We start from the raw sequence: 13,723 nt of genomic DNA on the forward strand, positions 1-13,723 counted from the left end.
CGTGTCTAAATAGAATAGGCATAGAGCTGGGACGGGTGGGCAGGCCCACCCATGATTTCCGCTACCGGTTCAGGCGAACCAGTCTGAACCGGCTGAATGCCACCTCTGGGTGATATGATAGCAGTATTCCAATATCTAAAGGGGTTGCCACAAAGAAGAGGGGGTCAAGCTATTCTCCAAAGCACCTAAAGGCAGGACACGAAGCAACGGGTGGAAACTAATCAAGGAGAGAAGCAACTTAGAACTAAGGAGACATTTCCTGACAGTGAGAACAATTAACCAGTGGGACAGCTTGTCTTCAGAAGTTGTGAATGCTCCAACACTGGAGGTTTTTAAGAAGCGATCGGACAGCCATTTGTCTTTCATTTGCTGTTTGAGGAAGTTGCATCATAACATTCTCAGAGACTCTTCCCATCCTGCTTACAATCTTTTTGGACTGTTGCCTTCTGGCAGAAGATACAGAACAATTAAAACTCGGACCACACGTCTTTTGAATAGTTTTGATCCGAGAGCTATAATTGCACTCAACAATGAACTAAAGGGCCACCATCGATGAGCTGTTGGACAGCATTACTTGGTCTGTGGTGTGGATGTTTGGGTAGTTTAGGGGTGGGGAACTGTGATGGGTGGGAGTGTGTTTGGGGATTGTTATGTGTGTTGGACCTGGTCTTTGGGTGTTAAGTGAATTTCGTTGTATGGGTATACTGTGTATACATGTACAATGACAATAAAGTTATTATTATTACCGTGCTTCCCTGAAAATAAGACCCTGTTATTATTATTATTATTGTTGTTGTTGTTTTGTTGTTGTTATTATTGGTTAATCTTTAGTGAGATTCACAGCCTTTGAGACTGGTTAACAGCTCAGCAGCTCGAGTCCTAACCAAGGACCTAGGAACTGTTAAGGTATCGTCGGAGGATGTAAGCTGTTCCGAGTAAGGTGGTTTTTTGTAGAGTCAAAATGTTCACGTCTGGCAAATTTAGAATTTCTAAATAGCGGGGTAGCCCTTTGGGTATTGCTCCAAGGGCTCCAATTACAATCGGGACAACACACAATTTCTTTTTCCACAGTCGCTCATTATTTATTATTATTATTATTATTATTATTATTATTATTATTATTATTACTATTACTATTACTATTACTATTACTACTACTATTATTACTATTATCATTATTTCAGGGTCTCCTGCTTGAGCAGGGAGTTGGAGTAGAAGACTTCCAAGTTCCCTTCCAACTTATTCTGTTATTCTGCTATTCTGTTATCACATACATTCTCACACATTCTCTTTTTGTGTGCTGACTTGTTAAATTCCACTCCAAATTCATCTGTGTCGGGGAAATTCCCCTCCGGATGAAAATGTCGAGGTGAAGAAATAACAATACATGAAATGAAACAACTGGAAGGAGTCTGGCAGCACTTTTTCCAATGAACAAGTTTCATTAAAAGGTGTAAGCTTTTCATTAAAACATATACCTTGAGAAAAAAAAAGAAATGTTACTTGGAAAAGGTGCTACTAAATTCTTTCTGGTTTTTAACTGCCATACATTAACACCACTCTCTTTCTGCAATGTCTGCAAACTAAATGCTTATCACTTGTTGCTTTTATGTACACTGTAACCTTATGCACCGAAGACAAATTCCTTCTGTGTCCAATCACACTTGGCCAATAAAGAATTCAATTCTCCTCTCCTCTCCTCTCTTCTCTTCTTCTTTTTTTTTTTTATTTGATTTATATGCCGCCCTTCTCCGGAGAGTCAGGGTGGCTTACAATGCGTTAAGCAATAGCCTTCATACTTTTGTATATTTTATACAAAGTCAGCTTGTTGCCCCCACAATCTGGGTCCTCAATTTATCTACCTTAGAAAGGATGGAAGGCTGAGTCAACCTTGAGCCTGGTGAGATTCGAACTTACAGTAATTGCAGACAGCTGGTGTTAATCACAATGCTATCAGTCTGCTGAGCCACCAGGTCCTTCTCTTCTCTTCTCTTCTCTTCTCTTCTCTTCTCTTCTCTTCTCTTTTCTCCTCCCTTCTCCTCTCCTCTTTTCTGTTCTATTTTCTATTCCATACTCTACTCTGTATTCACTCTACTCTACTCTATTTTATTCTATTCTAAAATCTGGAGGCTGAAATTTATTGTACCCCTTTATTTAAGATTGAAAATCTCCTTTGCTAAGAATTAAGCAAATTAATAGGAAGAATAGCAAAAAAAAAAAAAAAAAAAAAGGTGGAAGAATTAATACAGCTCACGCCCTCAACCTGGAAGGAAGAGCAAGGTCACTCCGATGATGATCACTACAAGGAGTAAAACTACTGACAGGTTCCACAGATCTCATGAACCTGGGATGTAAGTTGTTCAGCTCTGCAGCAGCATCTTTTGTAAACCCAAGACAATGGCTGTTTATCCTAAAGGTCATGGTTAAACAAACCACAGGTTAACGCTATTTGAAAACCTAGTTTTAGATTGTCAACTTGGTTATATCTTCAGACCTCCTTTGGCTACCCTACTCCAGAGATGGATAGATTATATATATAGATATAGATGGAGATGGAGATGGGGTGGGGGAGAGAGATTAACAGATTAACAGAGTTGGAAGGGACCTTAGAGGTCATTTAGTCCAACCCCCCACTCAAGCAGGAGACCCTACACCATTTCTGACAGATGGCAGTCCAATCTTTTCTTGAAAGCCTCCAGGGATGAAGCTCCCACAACTTCCGAAGGCAACTTCTGTTCCATTGGTTGAATGTTCTCTGTGTCAGAAAGTTCCTCCTCATTTCTAGATTGATCAGTTTCCATCCATTATTCCTTGTCTGGCCTTCAGGTGCTTTGGAAAACAGCTTGACCCCCTCCTCTCTGTCGCAGTCCCTCAAGTATTGGAAGAGTGCTCTCATGTCTCCCCCGGTACTTCTCTTCACTAGACTAGCCACGCCCAGTTCCTGCAACCGTTCTTCATATGCTTTAGTCTCCAATCCCCTAATCATATTTGTTGTCCTTCTCTGCACTTTTTCTAGAGTCTCAACATCTTTTTTATAGTGTGGTGACCAAAACTGGATGCAGTACTCTAGGTGTGGTCTTACTAAGGCTTTATAGAGTGGTATTGTATCCCTCTGTTAATATATATATTATATAGAAATAGATAGATATAGAAATAGATAGATATAGACATATATAAAGAGAGAAAGGGAGACATATACAGATAGGTAGGTAGGTAGGTAGGTAGGTAGATATCTATCGATAGATAGATAGATAGATAGATAGATAGATAGATAGATGATAGATAGATAGATAGATAGATTAGACAGAAATAGAAATAATTAGATGGGTAACAGGTAGATAGACAGACAGTTGGACGGACAGACAGAAGATAGATAGATAGATAGATAGATAGATAGATAGATAGATAGATAGATAGATAGATAGATTAGATAGATAGATAGATAGATAGATAGATAGATAGATAGATAGATAGATAGATTAGATTAGATTAGATTAGATTAGATAGATAGATAGATAGATAGATAGATAGATAGATAGATAGATAGATAGATTAGATAGAAATAGAAATAATTAGATGGGTAACAGGTAGATAGACAGACAGTTGGACGGACAGACAGAAGATAGATAGATAGATAGATAGATAGATAGATAGATAGATAGATAGGGATAGAGATAGATAGACATAAATATATAGATATAGATATATATTATTTATACATTTTTCTTTTACAGATGTATAGCTTTTGATAGCCGGGGATCAGCATATTTGGTGCTAAGGAAATGGGAAATGAAAACAAATGGATACAAGCTTTTCTTCCTACAATTCTATAGCCCGGAGCCCTAACCCTTCTTGTGTAAGCTCTAATGTCCTAAACACGAACTCTCCTCAACCAACCTGTCCTGAGCCTAATTGAATTTTATTATTGCTTTCTTTTCTTTTATGGCTGCTGCATAATGGCTTTCCTCTTCCCTATTAGATTTTTAAATAATTCATGCACTAAATTGTCCGCTGGGTTGGAATTCCCCATAATGAATGGCGTGGGAAGGAAATAAAAGCATAATTTGTATAAAATGACTAGCTGGCATAGAATTCTTTTTTCTTTTCTTTTTTTTAAAGTTCCTATGTTCTGCAACTTAAGCACTAAAATGCTGGAATTCGACCGAAGTTAGGAACATAGTCGCTAAAAAAAAACAACCTCCAGTTCTTTACTATAAATAGTCCCTGATTTACAACCACGATTGAGCTCAATATTTCCATTGTTAAACAAGACGGTTGTTAAGTGAGTTTTGCCCAAATACAGGTACTTACCAGTCTGGGAAAAAGAACCCACAGTGCTGACTGGGAATAATTCATCCGCGTCATCGTTCAACATTTGTAGAGGCGTCCCGGTGCAAACCAGCGAATGGGACATCACACCTTCAGAAGGTCTAGTTAATTATTTTAAGACAACCCCCCCAAAAATAGTAAGTGGTGGGAAAGGACGCAATTTAACAGAGGAATGTCCAAACTTGGCCACTTTTAAGATCCGTGGATTTCAATTCCCAGAATTCCCCAGCCAGCTTGGCTGTCTGGGGAATTCTGGGAGTTGAAGTCCACAAGTCTTAAAAGTGGCCAAAGTTGGTCACTGCTGGTCAATCCACATGGTGGCCTTTCTATGAAATGTAAAGTTCAAAGGGCGATCTACATAACCGCCCTTTGAACTTAAGGCAGATTCTTGGATTTCTCACGTACATGACGAAGTACGTGATACCGTAACTTGAAGTAAGGCACAAAAAATGTCTCCAGAGGTAACAACCACACTTAACAACCACAACCGAGCCCGGAATTTCGGTCGTAAGTCACGGCCATTGTTAAGCGGGCCACCATGTGACCTGACTCAATTTTACAACAGTTGTATAACAACTCTAGGTAGTCATTGAGCAAACCCCACAGTTTGTAAAGAAAGGCACCCAAGCAAGTTAACTCAACTCAATCTCCTGATCAGGGGGGATAAAAATCAATGATTTTTTTAAAAAAATCAAAAAAATCAGATTTTTTTGATTTAAATTGGATTTTTTTGATTTAAATTGGATTTTTTTTTATTTTTATTGAATTTATTTTAATAAAAAACTTTTGGGATAAAAATCTATCGTAAGATAGTTTTCTATTTAAGATACATAAATCATTTAGTTTATTCAGCATGAAATGGAGCTTAGTTATGTAGCATGAGGCTGTATATTCTGCAACACTGGGACTATCGGTGAGTCAACAGTGGGTCAAAGGAGTAGCATAGATGACAGTTGCTCTTTAAAAATTATGATTTAAATCGAGTTGATTTAAATCAAGCTTTTTTACTAGTGATTTAAATCATGATTTAAATTGTGATTTAAATCACCTCGATTTAAATCAAATCCACCCTGCTCCTGATGGAGCAATTTTTGCCAGACAATGGCCAAAAACATCACCAACTGGCAATAAAACATCACAAATCATGATCACATGATGGCAGGACATAAATAGGAGCCGGTTGCCAGCACCTGAAATGCTAGCTAGTACTGTCAGCTGCTACCTTACACCTGCTTGCGCTTCATTTCGCTGCGATGCAATGACAGACTGCCATGAACTGCGGGGAGAGGGAAGAAAGGGAGGAATGTTTGGGGAAACGAAAGTAAGCGCTGTATCTCCTTGAGATGCTGCCTCAAGGTCTCCCAGCTGGAAGGAGGAGGTGGGCCACATGCCAAACTGTTGTGAATACATCCTGCCTGAACCTGATTGGTTACACCAGGGTGGGCAATGAGAGGTAGTTAAAGAAGGAAAAGTAGAACTTAGGGATTTGGGCCCACGATTCTCAGTTCTGGCTTTGCACTACTGCAATGCACTTGACCTCTAATAAACTATACCTTTCTCCACAAATGGAGCCAAGGATCGTTTTTTTTTAATTTGGAGGTTCAAGTTGTGGCAGGTCCAACAATTACGTAACCACCAGGGGGAGTTGTAACTTCAAGGACAGATAATAAGAATCTTTTGTGGGGGGGGGGCGTGTCCACGACCGGTCGTTAAGCAAGGACTACCTGTATTCGGTCCAGACTCACTTTGTGAGCACCTGTGTGTCGTCCATCACATTGTGGTTCCTCAATGTTCTGGCACGATTCTCCTCATTCTCTTCGGCCTCTTCATCATCTATGCTTTTGACATCCAGTTTCAGGTAGCTGCAGTCCCCATTCAGGTACTCAGAATGATGTTTCAGCGACGTTCCATCCTGGTTGCCGGGCAGAAGATCCGCCTGTTCAGTTACCGAAGAAGCTGCCGAGGCTGAAAGTCTGTCACAGCCGTCTTCGGAGTCTTCTCCTGCCACTGTCCCCCGTAAGGGGGTCCCGAAAAGTTGGCCCTCTTCATCATCGAACGAAATGATTTTTGTGACTTTCTTCTTTTTCTTCGTTCGATCTTTCCGGCATTTTAAATCTGAAAGAAGGAAGAGTGGCCCCAAGGGAAAGACTTTTAACTCGAAGTCCAACCTTGGCAACTTTTAAGACCTGTGGACTTCAACTCCCAGAATTCCTCAGCCAGCCATGCTGGGAATTGAATTCTGGGAGTTGAAGTCCGTAGAGTCTTAAAAGTTGCCAAGGTTGGATACCTCAGACTTAACACCTAAGAGCTTGCAAGATAAGACTGTCCTACTATTTTCAAAATCTCGTTTTAAGCCACATTGAAATCAGGTTTTGTGGGACGTCCAAACTGAGTTCAAGGGGGCTAACTTGTGGTTGAATGCTTTAATCACAGGGCGATAAACTTATCCTTTTTTCTCAATTTACTCAGATAAATCTTGGTCTAGCAAATTCATAGAAGCAGGATAATAAAGCTGCGTTCTCTCCTTCAAAATACGAAACTTAGTTGGATCCCAATTTCTGATTTTTGTGTGCATGTGTGCACACACACGTATGTAATATATATGTATATGTATAAAGGGACGCGGTGGCTCAGCGGTTAAGACGCTGAGCTTGTCGATTGAAAGTTCGGCAGTTCAGCAGTTCAAATCCCTAGTGCCGCGGAACGGGGTGAGCTCCCGTTACTCTGCTAACCTAGCAGTTTGAAAGCAGGTAAAAAAGGCAAGTAGAAAAATAGGGACCCCCTTTGGTGGGAAGGGAACAGCGTTCTGTGTGCCTTTGCTGTTGAGTCATGCCAGCCACATGACCACGGAGACGTCTTCGGACAGCGGTGGCTCTTCAGCTTTGAAACGGAGATGAGCACCGCCTCCTAGAGTCAGGAACGACTAGCACATATGTGCGAGGGGAACCTTTACCTTTTATGTATATGTATATGTATATGTATATGTATATGTAGATGTAGATGTAGATGTAGATGTAGATGTAGATGTAGATGTAGATGTAGATGTAGATGTAGATGTGACCTGACCTGAATTCACGACCTTTTTTGTGGCGATCCTTAAGTAAACATCATGGTTATTAAGCAAAGCCCATGGTCATTAAATGAAACAAGAAACTTACCAAATACATTGTAAATCACATGACTGCAGGACACTGCAGGACTAGCCATAAACGTTTGCCGGCTGCCAAGTGTTTGTAATGTGTTCGTAGGATTGCAAGGAGGGGGTGTGTCTGTGCAGCTGTCAGAACTTTATTATCCCGTCATAAGTAACTTTGGGGAGGGGGAGGGGTTGTTCTAACTTTGAACAGTCACTAAGCAACTGGTCATTAAGCGAAGAGCACGTACCGCCGCTGACACTCTTGGATAAAATAGGCAGCAGGTCAGCATCTTGGTCAGATTTGATGAGCATGGAAACAGGGGATGAAGCTGTGATCTCCCGGAAGAGGGTGCTGACACCTTGGGTGGATTCCTTCAGCAAAGAGGTCACATTCTGGGTCGATTCCTTGAGGAGCTCAGAGACGGAGGGAGGGCATTTGCTCGGCCCGTTTAAATCCTTATTATCGATGTTGATTGCAAAAAGAATAGAGTTCAGCCCTTTGGATAAAGCAGAAACAGGGGGGGAAAAAACAACCAATATTTTAGGTCAGTCTAAATCAGGAGTCGGCAGCCTTAAACGCTCAAAGAGCCACAAGGGTCCTAACCGGAAACCCCCCGTTCAATTCTGGAGCCGACTGGAAGTCCACTTCACCCACCATAGAGTCTCCTCCTAACGTGGCATCCTTTTTCTTCTGGCAACCGGAAGTCTGGTTCCCCCACCATAGAGTCTCCTCCTAGCGCAGCGCTCTTTTTCTTCTGCCAACTGGAAGTCTGGTTCCCCCACCATAGAGTCTCCTCCTAGCGCAGCGCTCTTTTTCTTCTGCCAACTGGAAGTCTGGTTCCCCCACCATAGAGTCTCCTCCTAGCGCGGCATCCTTTTTCTTCTGCCAACAGGAAGTCTGGTTCCCCCACCACCACCACCATAGAGTCTCCTCCTAGCGTGGCATCCTTTTTCCTCTACCTGTCCTAACCGAAAGCCCTATCAATTGTGGAGCTGACCAGAAAACCCACCCCTTGCCATAGAGTCTCCTTCTGGTGCGCCGTGCTTTTCCCCTCCCTAACCGGAAGCTCCTCTCAAAATCGTGGTGCCAACTGGGGAGAGGGAGCTGCAACAGAAGGAGGAAAGAGCCACATGCGGCTCCAGAGCCGTGCGTTGCCGACCCCTGGCCCTAAATTGATATGAATGGGACTACTCCATACAAAAATAAATACATAAAATAGCTTTTTCTTTCGAGATGCGAGAAGCTGAACTTTCTAGCTGCGAAGCTCTTTTTCCAAGAGTTACAGTGGTGCATTCTTTGAGACAAGAAAGTCTAGACTATGGTGGGTTCGATGTTGTGAAAAAGAACACAGATGCTACAACCTTCAGTGGGCTGGGGTATGTGAGGAAAAAAAAAACAGATTAGGATTGGCCAGAGGAAAATGAAGGAAATGAGACAGAACTATTTACGTCAGGGGCATTCAACTTTGGCGACTAAGATTTGTGGACTTCAAATCCCAGAATCCTCTAGCCAGCATGTCTGGCCGGGGAATTCTGGGAGCTGAAGTCCACAGGTTTTAAAAGCCACCAAGGTTGGACACCCCTGATTTATATAGAGGAAGTTCTTCATTATCAGTTAGATTCGATCAGTTGCTGCAGTGAGCCCTTTGCAGATCTGTACGCTGGGGAAACAAAACAGCCACTTCATAAACCCACTCCCTTAGCCTATTTAAGGAAGGACGACGACTGAAGCAATTTGCAGGGAACAACTTCGTTCACTCTCCTTCGTGCCTTAATCTTAGTTCTCTGCAAATTGCTTCTGGGTTTTCTGCCAACCATAGTAAGATTTAAGATGATTTATTCTTTGGATTCTTGTAGGCTGTTAAGAAAGTTAATTAACAGCCTTTGTTTGAAAAAAAAACAAACCCTGATTTAATTTAGTAAACTAAGGTTTGTACAGACTTTGTGTATGCTGCGTTCTTTGGGGTCCGTAGCTGGGGCAAAACACCCTTGCTGCAGATTATTCAGCAGGACGCAACTTAAATGATTTGCTTAAATCATAGCTAGACAACGAACGAACCCAGAAGCTTTTTAAGCTGCCTTGGCTTGGTTCTAAGACATTGGGCCATACTTACCAGCTGCCATGGTGGGAATCATACTGGAGCGTTCTTCATCCATCAAGAAGGACCAGTCTTCATAGAAGACACTGGAGACAAAAGACAAGGTAAAAATACACACACAAAAAAAAAGTACTGTCTTTCTTAGCAGTGGAAATTTTGGGCTCGACTGTCATAAGTCGAGGACTACTTGCAGTAGGGTTTGGAGGATTTCTAGCCCAAAAATCTTTGCCCGTGGCAGGAGATCCGGTACTATTTCAGATAAATGGATATCCGTTTTATTATTATTATTATTATTATTATTAGGACTGATGCTGTGGTCCAGTTTGGTAATGAAACGTCTGCCAGAAAACAGCTAAGTTCCTTCTCTTCCTCCTCCTCCCCCCCCCCACACAAATGCCCCTCCCTTCTAGCACTGATGATGTTACCTATTTCGGTAATGAAATGTCTGCTAGGAAACAACCAAACTCAGAGAGGACCAAGGATCCCCCAGTTCTCCTCCTCCTCCTCCTCCTCCTCCTCCTCCTCCTCCTCCTCCTCCTCCTCCTCCATCTCTTCCTCCTCCACCCTTGCAAACTCCACTCCTTTCTAGCACTGATGATGTTACCTATTTGGGTAACGAGATGTCTGCTAGAAAACAACCAAGCTCAGAGATCACCAAGGATCCCACAGTTCTCCTCCTCCTCCTCCTCCTCCTCCTCCTCCTCCTCCTCCTCCTCCACCTCTTCCTCCTCCCCCCCCCTGCAAACTCCACTCCTTTCTAGCACTGATGATGTTACCTATTTGGGTAATGAGATGTCTGCTAGAAAACAACCAAGCTCAGAGATCACCAAGGATCCCACAGTCCTCCTCCTCCTCCTCCTCCTCCTCCGCCTCTTCCTCCTCCCCCCCCTGCAAACTCCACTCCTTTCTAGCACTGATGATGTTACCTATTTGGGTAATGAGATGTCTGCTAGAAAACAACCAAGCTCAGAGATCACCAAGGATCCCACAGTTCTCCTCCTCCTCCTCCTCCTCCTCCTCCTCCTCCTCCTCCTCCTCCTCCTCCTCCTCTTCCTCCTCCTCCTCCTCCTCCTCCTCTTCCTCCTCCCCCCCTGCAAACTCCACTCCTTTCTAGCACTGATGATGTTACCTATTTGGGTAATGAGATGTCTGCTAGAAAACAACCAAGCTCAGAGATCACCAAGGATCCCACAGTTCTCCTCCTCCTCCTCCTCCTCCTCCTCCTCCTCCTCCTCCTCCTCCTCCTCCTCCTCCTCCTCTTCCTCCTCCCCCCCTGCAAACTCCACTCCTTTCTAGCACTGATGATGCTACCTATTTGGGTCATGAAATGTCTGCCAGGAAACAACCAAGCTCAGAGAAACCCCACCATTCAACCCTGAGCTACGAATGTTCTCTTTTCCCAAGAACTACGGCATATCTACCTAAAAGCCCCGTTTTCAAAATCTTCCCCCATGAATAAGAGCAGGTAGAAAACTTACCTAAGATGGTTTTTATCTGCAAGCAACATGTGCAAATATCTTTCTAGGGAATGTTCATTGAGAGCACAGCGTAGCCAAGCCCGCCCTCGCCCTGTATCCGTAGTGATGTTCCTCAGAGAATAGAAACGTTGCAGTTCGTGTTTATTAAGAACTTCCTTCACATAGTACCAGAATATGGATTCTGAGGAGAAAAAGGGTATTTTCACAAGTACGCTTGAAGTTTTCACCGGCAAGATTGGCAAAAATGCATAAAGACAGATCTGCTAAATGTTGGAAGTATAATCGATCATCTGGCACATATTACCACATGTGGTGGACATGCCCAAAAGCCAGAAAATACTGGACGAAAATACACACATGGCTTGGAAAACAAAATGATAAAACAACACATAGATCTGAAACCGGAGATATTTTTGTTGGGCATTCTACCAGAAAAATATGATAAAAAGACTTGCATACTTGATCCTGCATATACTAACCGCAACTAGAATTATATTTGCGCAACAATGGAAAAAGGATGAGATCCCGTCCGAGGGGAATGTAATGAAGAAAATATTAGAATGTGCAGAAATGGACAGATTAACACTTGCTATTAAGGATAAAGAAGAAACTGAGTATTTTTTGATATGGGACATATTTTATCAATGGCTAGATAACAGAAACAGAAGTTAGAAAGGAAGAAATATAAAAAAAAGGGAAATGGTAAAGTGGTAAAGTTGTTAAAGAAGAAGTGTTAAGTGTTAAGTATTAATGCTATTATATTATTATGTTATTATATTATATTATCAATATGATGGTGATGAATATCACAACAAAGATGGGTAATATGACTATAACACACACTGTTTATGAAAATTGAATGTTATATAAATAAAACAAATAAAACATGGGGGGGAGGAGGAAAGAACTTTTTTCACATAGTATCGGAATATGGATTCTGAGGAGGAAAAAAGCTAAATTCACAAGTACGCTTGAAGTTTGGCTACCCATCTCAACATCGCAACTCTGGGCAGCTAAGAATGGATGGAGGACACGGAACTCTCAATCAATTTATTCCTTCCCAATATTTATACACTGCCACAATTACAAATCTCAAACCATAAAAAAAAATGTTTTTAAATTATAATTCATCATCTTTTAATGACCCCATAATCCTTTGTGGAGTGGAGTCTGGGCAACTGAATGGAGCTGAGTGATTACTGGCCAGATGCCCTTCCTGTCACCATCGCGGAGTTGATCTCATAAAATAGCAGTAAAATTTAAAATAGCCCACAGCCAATCACATAGGACAATGTTTCTCAGCCTTGGAGATGTTAAGACGTGTAGAAGAATTTCCTAGCCAGCTACTCTATGATGTGTGGGCTTCAACTCCCAGAATTCCCAGAATCCACGAATTTCCAGAAATCATGTCTAGAGTTCAACTCCCACAATTCATGCTGGCTGGGGAATCATCAGCCAAGATTGGATACTCCAGCATTAACTCAAAAGAGCTTTGCAAGATAGGCTGTTCTACTACCCTGTTTCCCCGAAAATAAGACATCCCCTGATAATAAGCCCAATCGGGCTTTTGAGCGCATGCGCTAAAATAAGCCTCCCCCCGAAAATAAGCCCTCCCTGAAAATATTTAAATGCAGAGCTGGAAATTATTAAGACGGCAAGAGGAGCCCCATCTTGTTCCACGTGCCCCAAAATAATAAGACCTCCCTGAAAATAAGGCCAAGCGCTTATTTCGGGGTTCAAAAAAATATAAGACAGGGTCTTATTTTCGGGGAAACACGGTATTTTAGAAATCTCATTTTAAATCGTGTTGAAATTAGGTTTTGAGTGATGTCCAAGTTAATTTAGGCTTAGGCTTAGAACCGGGGTATATACGAGACCGCCTTCTGCCATCAACAACCTCCCACCGGCCAATACGCTCCCACAGAGAGGGGCTCCTCAGGGTGCCGTCGGCCAAACAATGCCGACTGGCGACACCCAGGGGGAGAGCCTTCTCTGTGGGGGCACCAGCCCTCTGGAATGAGCTGCCCCTAGAGCTTCGTCTTAGCCCCGACCTGCGTACTTTTCGCCGTGCCCTTAAGACCCTTCTATTCCAGCAAGCCGGACTGGCCTGAATTTTAAAATGGGTGTATGTGTGTTTTAATTAGCGGGCCAAATTTTTATACTCAATTTTAATTGGTTTTAAATTTTATAAATCTATGTGTTTTAATATCGCTGTACGCCGCCCTGAGTCCTTCGGGAGAAGGGTGGTATAGAAATCTAATAAACTTGAAACTTGCGGTTTAATCCCTTGATCACAGGGTTGATTTAAGAAATTGTGTGTGGACTTCAACCCCCAGAATTCATGCTGGCTGGGGAATTCTGGGAGTTGAAGTCCACGCATCTTAAAGCCACCAAAATTGAGAAACACTGATATAGGAAGCAAAGCTTAGCTGAAGTTCTCCAAAGACTATCACCGTATTTTAAGTGTTTTCTGAAAAGCGACTTAACTTTTCCAATTGGCAAGGAAGAAGCACCAATATATTGCAGAGAGAGAGTCCACAATCAAAGGGTATCTCTTCCTGACCGCTACCCTCTTCAGCTCCCAAAGTGAAGTGAATTCCCAGGATCTCAGCTCACTCATCACGATGCAAAGAACCACAAGCATCAAAAAAACCCACTCAGAAAGAGCTAGTTACTCCACC

General features: G+C 42.3%; 1 protein-coding gene across 3 annotated transcripts in view; it reads right to left on the reverse strand.

Annotated features, from left to right (window-relative positions):
- Positions 1-13,723, reverse strand: part of SNX29 (sorting nexin 29) — a 153,641-nt gene that overhangs the window by 129,401 nt on the left and 10,517 nt on the right. For 2 of the 3 annotated variants that reach the window (XM_070955161.1, XM_070955160.1), the window contains exons 5-9: positions 11,043-11,223; positions 9,580-9,650; positions 7,714-7,962; positions 6,075-6,444; positions 4,312-4,430 (exon numbers count right to left, since the gene is read on the reverse strand). In XM_070955161.1, coding sequence (XP_070811262.1) covers positions 4,312-4,430; positions 6,075-6,444; positions 7,714-7,962; positions 9,580-9,650; positions 11,043-11,223 — 990 coding nt within the window. Of the gene's footprint in view, positions 1-4,311; positions 4,431-6,074; positions 6,445-7,713; positions 7,963-8,120; positions 8,510-9,579; positions 9,651-11,042; positions 11,224-13,723 lie in introns of those variants that run through there. The other variant, XM_070955162.1, reaches the window with a different exon arrangement.

Source organism: Pituophis catenifer, unplaced genomic scaffold (assembly GCF_029215685.1).
Source record: "Pituophis catenifer annectens isolate HBS135680 unplaced genomic scaffold, rPitCat1.0.hap2 SCAF_16, whole genome shotgun sequence".
Lineage (NCBI taxonomy): Eukaryota > Metazoa > Chordata > Lepidosauria > Squamata > Colubridae > Pituophis > Pituophis catenifer.